Source organism: Panthera onca, chromosome D1, assembly GCF_046562875.1.
Source record: "Panthera onca isolate mPanOnc1 chromosome D1, mPanOnc1 haplotype 2, whole genome shotgun sequence".
NCBI lineage: Eukaryota > Metazoa > Chordata > Mammalia > Carnivora > Felidae > Panthera > Panthera onca.
In genome coordinates, this window is record NC_138348.1 from 746,554 (window position 1) to 753,679 (window position 7,126).

Here is a 7,126-nt window from a genome sequence, read left to right on the forward strand (position 1 = left end):
GCTGAGATGGGTAGTGCCGGATGAGGCGAAGGGCAGCCTTGGGGTCCCAGGGGAGCACGGCTCCGTGGAGCAGGTATGGAGGGAGGACCAGGCCCGACCGTCTCTGAAGGAGCTGTGCCTCCTGCTGCCTGTGCTGAGACCGTGCTCGACGCCAGGGGTCGCGTGCACACGTGAGCAGCACCGAACGTCATCCGCAGGGTGCCCGCAGGCCCTTTGTGCGAGGCAGGAGGGGGGCAGGGAGTGCTGACTCTGAGCTTTGCCAGGCCGGCAGCACGGTGGGACTTGGAGATTTTGGGCCGTGGGGGCTGCTGCCACGGGGCGTCTGTCTCTCGGTCCCCTGGATGCCCCAGAGGGCTCCACGAGACACCGTGCCGCCCCACTGCCCGCTCTGGATCGTGAGTCCTTCGTGTGCGGGCTGCGGTGCTAGCAGTCACCCCCAGAGTTGTGGCCAGCACCCTGCGTCAGATGGGACAGCCTGGGGTCCGGCTGGCCTGGGAGTGTGTGCTGCGCCCTGGGGCACCTGAGGGACTTGTGGAGAAGCCGGCTGTTGTGGACCGGCATGTTCACGGGCAGAACACCGACCTGCCCTCTCCCGTGCGGTCATGTCTCTGGTGCGCCGGTTCTGTCTCTGGAGGGCGCTTTCACTGGTGTTCCCTTGAGTATTTTCCTACTTTTCCTTTATCTCGTGTCCCATAGAGGTTTTTCCTGGCCTTTTTGTTTGTTAAACCCTTCTTCAAAAAAAATCTTTATATTTTCATTGGGTGCCTTGGAGTGACTCACATGCTGTCCCTTTTCTCTAGGTTTGTCTGTAAAAATAATGGTGTGTTGTTTGAAAACCAGTTGCTTCAAATTGGATTGAAGTCTGAATTTCGGCAGAATTTAGGTATGTGTTTAATTATTTAACGAAAAAAACTCCTCACTCAGATGATGATATGGGCAGAAAATATTTGTAAATCCTACATCTGATAAGGGTTTAGTCTCCAGGATAGAATATATACAGAATTTGAATTTAACAGCAGAAGAACAACCCCATTAAAAAATGGGCAGAGGACTTGAACAGGCATTTCTCCAAAGAAGACAGACACCTGACCGACCAGCACCTGGAAAGATGACCACATCACTAATAATCAGGGAAGTGCCGATCAGAAGTAAGGTGCCGCCCCACGCCCATCAGGATGGCGGCTGTCGAAACCGCAGGGACCACACGTGTGCCGAGGATGCGGCGGACGGACCCTCGGGCCCTGTCGGCGGGAACGTGAGCCGGTGCAGCTGCCGCGGAGGACAGCGTGGCGGTTCCTCCAAACATTGGAACTGGAACGAGCGTGTGACCCCCAGTTCCTATTTCCCCAAAGAACCGAGAGCTGAATAGATAGAGGTGGTCCGTCCGCTCCCTGGACGGTCACTCAGCCTGACGAGGAGGGACGTTCTGACACCTGCCACCACGTGGGTGGACCCGGGGGACGTGATGCTCACGTGTGATCCACTCACACGAGGCCCCTGGAGTCTCCATATTCCTGAGACAGAGTGGACGGTGGGCGCCCGGGCTGGGGGTCAGTGTTTCACAGGGACAGAGTTGCCTTTTGGGAAGATGGAAAGTTCTCGAGACCGAGGGTGGGGACGGCCACACAACAGTGTGAATGTGCTTAGTGCCCCTGAGCTGTGTGCTTAGAGTTGGTGAAGACAGTACTTTTCTGTGTTTGTGTATTTTATCACAGTTTTTTTAAAAAAGCTTGTAAGTCTGCCCCTTGGCGCCCCCCCCCAAAGAAAACTATGTCTGCTGACCATTGGGGTGCTGCTGGGGGGCTCTTGTGGACTGACAACTGCCCGCCTCCCTCTTGGGCACCGTCTCTGAGCCTCGTGAGGACCCCGTTTTCTCCGTAAGAGCGAGTGCCAATATGGGAAACGGGACAAGTGGGACACCTGCCCTCTAGGGGTGTTTAGGGCCATCGTGAGGATTACCAGAAACCTCCTGGGAGCTCTGTGCTGAAAGCAGGGGCTGAGGCGTCCTTCTCGCTCTGGTGAAGGTGCTGCGCTCCGCACCCTGACAGTCCCCACGCCTAGTGGTGGCGATGTCAGCTGGGGGAGGGGTGGTGCTGGACGGTTTGTTCCCCTCCAGGGCATTTGAAGTCCATTTTCCACTCGAGTTCAGAGAGTATAAACGTGTTCAGAAACATTTGTGTACGCGTTTCTGTTGCGATGTTAAGTAACCGATCACATCGGAGCGTCCTCCTCGTCTGCGGCACACGGCTCACGAGCTGCTGTGGTGGGGGCAAGGGGCATCGCTGTCGGGGACGCAGGTCTGGCCTGGCCTCCCCGGAGGTGGCGGCCAAGGCCTCCGTCCCAGGTCCCAGGCTGGGCAGGGTCCCAACAGAGGCACGCTCCCCCTTAGATGGAGAGCAGGAGTTACCCCAGTAGGGGAAGCCGCGACCCCATGTCCACCAGTGGCGAGTCTCTGGAACTGATCTGACAGCAGCGACTCTGCTGTTTTTCACGGTTAGCATTCAGGATGTGTGTGAAAGAAATTGTTTTCTCCCTTCTAGGTCGGATGTTTATATTCTATGGAAATAAGACCTCCACGCAGTTCTTAAATTTCACTCCAACACTGATCTGTTCAGACGACCTTCAGATGAATATCCTTGGTCTCGTGTGTCTCGCACCCCAGCACATGGCCATTTGGGATTTAGAGGAGGGCTCTGAGGAAGTCGTTCTTTATCAGACGTGGGATGCTCCCCAGCTGCTGTAGCGCCTCCAAGTGGCCCTTGTGTTATAGGGAGCTTATCGTGGTCACGCGGGAGTTTATAGGGAGTTTATCGTGGTCACGCGTGGAAAACTGACATTCGAGCGTCTGCTCCCGGGTCATTTGGTTCCTTGGAGTCACTTTCGTTTTCCCTTATTTAGCTCTCCTGTCACATTATTAAGTCCCTCCGAGCTCTGGTTTCCTTCTCTGGGAGTCTCCCTGAGAGAGCAGCCACTGAGAACAGGGTGAGCGGGGCCTGTGACCGCCGGGGCCCCGTGCCGCACAACCCCCCCCCCCCCCCCCCCCCGGGGTGAGCTGTGCTTCTTTCCAGCAGCCCTCTTCACACCGGAGCCTCGTCCCTCACGAGTACCAGAAACGTGGTTAGAACTCTCCCCGCTAGTGCCAGCTTTGTAGCCAAATATCTTTCCTCCAGGGATAGGCCGACCGAACAGAGCGAGGGTTAAGAATGCCCCATCTTGACCGAGAAGGATGCTGCCTCCTGTACAAGAGGCATGCGAAGCAGTCACCTACCTACCACAGGCCAGGTCCATTTTTATTTTGAGATAAACTGGAAACAGATGGTAAAGGAATTAAAAACCCGTGTATGTAGGATTGACTGCATTAAGGGTTTCTTTCGAGATCAGGAGCGTGAACTCGGACTCTTATGGACCCCCTTCGAGAAGGTTTCAGAGCTTGCTCGGCTCAGGCACGTTTCCCCAATGTTGGCGTGGCCTCCTTGACACCTGCACATCTGAGCTTGCAGACCAAGCCTGTGGACCCTACCGTGGACGGTGGCGCGCAGGTGCAGCAGGTCGTCAACATAGAGTGTGTGTCTGACTTCACGGAGGCGCCCGTCCTCAACATCCAGTTCCGGTGAGGACCTGTGGGCCTCTGGGCTGAGCCAGCAGCTGGCTCCTGCCTGGAGCTGGTGGGGGGGGGGGGGGGGGCTGGCATCACACATGCCATGCCTGGGCGCAGCTTCGTCCCTGGGGGCCCTTGGTCCTCGCTGAGCCTCAGCGTCCTTCCTTCAGAGGGCATCCTGAGGGCCGAGTGGGCAACCCCGGTAGATGCCGGCACCCGCGTGCACGCGGAAACTCGAGGCCGCTGTGACCTACGGTTCTGAGGGCCCCACGCTGCGGCGTCGGGGCCAGCTGGGTCCGGGTGCCTCTTCGTGCTTGCTGCTCCGGACGTCAGCTGCAGGGGGCCGCCCAGGGGTGCATCGCTGTCTAGTCCCTTCTCCAAGCACACACGCCATCGTGAGTCTTTTTTAAAAACCGCGTGTTGTGCTGCTGCTGGGTTCACTGCTATCCTTTTTCAGTGAGCGTGATGGCATGTGTGTGAAAACCCAGTTCCCTGCAGGTGTTTGTAAGGTTAAAGTTTTGGGGGTTTTCCAATCAGAAACACAGAGAACCGAAGACCGTGTGCTTTGTAGAATTTACGGAAACCGACACGCAAATGTTTGTTTCCTTCTGTAGACAACCGCTTTCTTTAGTCTCTTCTCATGGAAGAAGGAAAAACCGTACACAACTTCAGCCAACTTGGAGTTGTAGGAAATGGGCTCTGGGGGAGAAGTGACGAGATGGTGGGAATTCGTGCCCAAGGTCCGTCCCTGTCCTGGTCTCATGAGCCCAGCGGGGCCTGGCCAGAGCACCAGCCCCCTCCCGCCCCCGGGCGTGTGCACAGAAGGCGGTGATCGCCTGGCTCGTCGGTCTGCACACTGAGACAGCCCAGGCCTCTCTGTGGCTCAGTGCCACCCTTCCAGAACACTCGACCCCCACGCTGTCGACAGCTCCCATCCACAGGCCCTCCCTGTGCCCCATTGATCAGCAAACTAGGAATTTGATTCTCTAGTTGAGTTTCAGATTTTTTCGGCTGTCCATTCACTTTGCTCACCACGTCTCTCTGTGTTGCCCATAGGTATGGGGGGACTTTTCAGAATGTGTCCGTGAAGCTGCCTATCACTCTCAACAAATTTTTCCAGCCCACAGAAATGGCTTCTCAGGATTTCTTTCAGCGTTGGAAGCAGCTGAGCAAGTGAGTGGGTGGGCGCAGGGGCAGGGCCCCCCAACTCTGACCTGGCTCAGTGTGGTGACCCCTTGTTTCTACCTCACTAGTCCCCAACAGGAAGTGCAGAACATTTTCAAAGCAAAGCATCCGATGGACACAGAAATCACCAAAGCTAAGGTAAGGCCTGCTTGTGGGCGCTCCCAGGGTGGGGACACTGCCTCGGGCTCTTCAGCGAGGCCGGTCGGGCTGCTGTGCCTCTTGCGGTGCCCGGTCCACTGCCCCCCCCCCCCCCCCGCTCCTGTCTCTGTTGCGCAGATCATTGGGTTTGGTTCTGCGCTCCTTGAAGAAGTTGATCCGAATCCTGCAAATTTTGTGGGGGCTGGCATCATCCACACCAAAACCACCCAGATTGGATGCTTGCTGCGTTTGGAGCCAAATCTGCAAGCCCAGGTCAGGCTTCCCCGGGGAATCGCTAAGTCCGCGTAAACCGTGCCGTCCTCGTGGCAAAACGCGTGCACGGCGAGATCTGTAGGCCTCAAGTGTAGGAGTGAGTCGCAGTAGAGCTGCACGCCCGTGTGGCCGCCCCTGCTACACTGACACGTGTGGCGTCTCTGTCGCCCCAGGGAGTGCCCTGGCCTCCCTTAGAGACCGCCGCCGCGGGGCCTGCCGTCGGGCTGACCTGGCCCCGAGCTCCAGCGGCGGTGGCTGCGTGGCCCTCCTGTGCCGGATGTGCCCCGGTCGGCTGACCTGGTCCTCCTGACGGACACCCGGGCTGTGCCGGTGTGGGGCCGTTTTGAGGAGAGCTGCTCTGTGCCTCTGTGCACACACCTGTGTTCACTTCGCCTGGGGGCCGCCTAGGCGGGAGGGCAGGCTCGCAGGGTCTGTGCGCGGGTAACTTCGCGAGAAGCTGCCCCGTCGCTCTCCGGGGCGGCTGCCCGGTGTTGCACGCACCGCGGCCCTCGGAGATGCCGGCTGCTCCACGTGCACGCTGGCGCTTGTTGTCGTCGGGCTTGCTCTGTTGGCCTCGGTCCGCGAGACGGGGGTGCTCCGGGGAAGGGCTGGGCACACGAGCTCGGGTGGCCGTCTGCGGCCCCGAGCTCTCTGCCGAGCGCGCCCGCTGACCTGCCGTGTTCTGTTGCAGATGTACCGCCTCACGCTGCGCACAAGTAAAGAGACCGTCTCCCAGAGGTTGTGCGAATTGCTGTCAGAGCAGTTTTAATCGTCGAGGATGCGGGATCAGGCTCCTGTGTGTGTCAGTGTCTCTCCGTCTCTGCTGTGTGTCCTCCTTGCCGTGCCGCAAATAAACAGCCCAGTCGACAGGCGCCTCTCAGCCCTGCTTCTCAGACCTTTCGGGCGGGGCCGGGGTGGCCGGGGTGTGCGTCAGAAAGAAAGGCTGAGCCCGCACTGCGGCCGAATCGGAAGGGAGAGCGGGCCCGGGACCGGTGTCTGTGGAGGTCAGGACCGTTGTGTGGTTCGGTCTCCCGATGACAGGAGGTTACCGGTGTGAAGGAGGGCGTAGATTTGTTTGGAATCGTGCCGAAACGCCGCTGCTGCGTGGCTGAGAGCTCCCCTCCGCTCGCCTGAGAGAAGCCGCAGCTGGATCTTGACGAGGCTCTTTGGCCGTTTTGGGAGGCGACGCCGGGTGCGGCAGCCGCGTGGCCAGGCCCCGGGTGCGCGAGCACAGAGCACTCGGACTGGGCACGGCACCCACGGCAGGGCCCTCTGGGGTGGGGTCGCAGTCGAGAAGTTAGAAGCCCTGGTGTTTGGCTGGCACGGCTGCCAGCGAGACCGCCGACGCTGGCCGGGCTGAACTCCGTGCGTCTCTTGCCAGCCCTGTGGCCGTGAAGGGACACCTGCAGCACTGACCGTCCCGGGCCCCTGCGGCACGGCCTGGTGGCCACAGGGCTGCTGGCCGCTCTAGAGGGGGTGTGGCCGGCTTCCCTTACCTTTGGGTTTTAGGTAAGTTCACCATAACCATCGTGGCCTCGGACTGGTCCCTGCTTGTGATCAGAGGGTTAAGTGTGGGTGGCAAAGCAGATTCTGAAAGGTGAGCTGGTCTCTTTTCCTGGGTCGTGGGGACCTTGTGCCAGGGGAGGAGGGGCTCTGGGTGTGGTCAGGGAGCGGAGGGCCGTGCCCAGAGTGAGCGGGAGCCCGGCCTCCGCAGGCTGTTCTTGTTCTCGGCTCTCACGAGTCCTTGGCTCTCACATAACGTCCCTGTGTGCCAGCTGCCAGGGACAACTGTCCCTGTGTGCATGTCTGCACCTGAGGGGGCAGGGGCAGAGCTGAGCCGGGGCCTGTGTGTACCACGTGGGTGGTGGGTGCTGGCTGGCGGTTTTTTCCTAAGCAGACACGTCTCCTGTCCGCACCTGAAGGGGCCCAGGG

General features: G+C 59.3%; 1 protein-coding gene across 2 annotated transcripts in view; it reads left to right on the forward strand.

The window, feature by feature from the left end:
* The window catches only part of AP2A2 (adaptor related protein complex 2 subunit alpha 2), an 82,513-nt gene extending 76,439 nt beyond the window's left edge, over window positions 1-6,074 (forward strand). For both annotated transcript variants that reach the window (XM_081790192.1, XM_081790193.1), the window contains exons 16-22: window positions 801-883; window positions 2,541-2,630; window positions 3,487-3,610; window positions 4,655-4,771; window positions 4,852-4,921; window positions 5,060-5,194; window positions 5,886-6,074. In XM_081790192.1, the coding sequence (XP_081646318.1) occupies window positions 801-883; window positions 2,541-2,630; window positions 3,487-3,610; window positions 4,655-4,771; window positions 4,852-4,921; window positions 5,060-5,194; window positions 5,886-5,963 (697 nt within the window). In that variant the 3' untranslated portion in view covers window positions 5,964-6,074. The remainder of the gene's footprint in view (window positions 1-800; window positions 884-2,540; window positions 2,631-3,486; window positions 3,611-4,654; window positions 4,772-4,851; window positions 4,922-5,059; window positions 5,195-5,885) is intronic.
* Window positions 6,075-7,126: the final 1,052 nt, after the last annotated feature.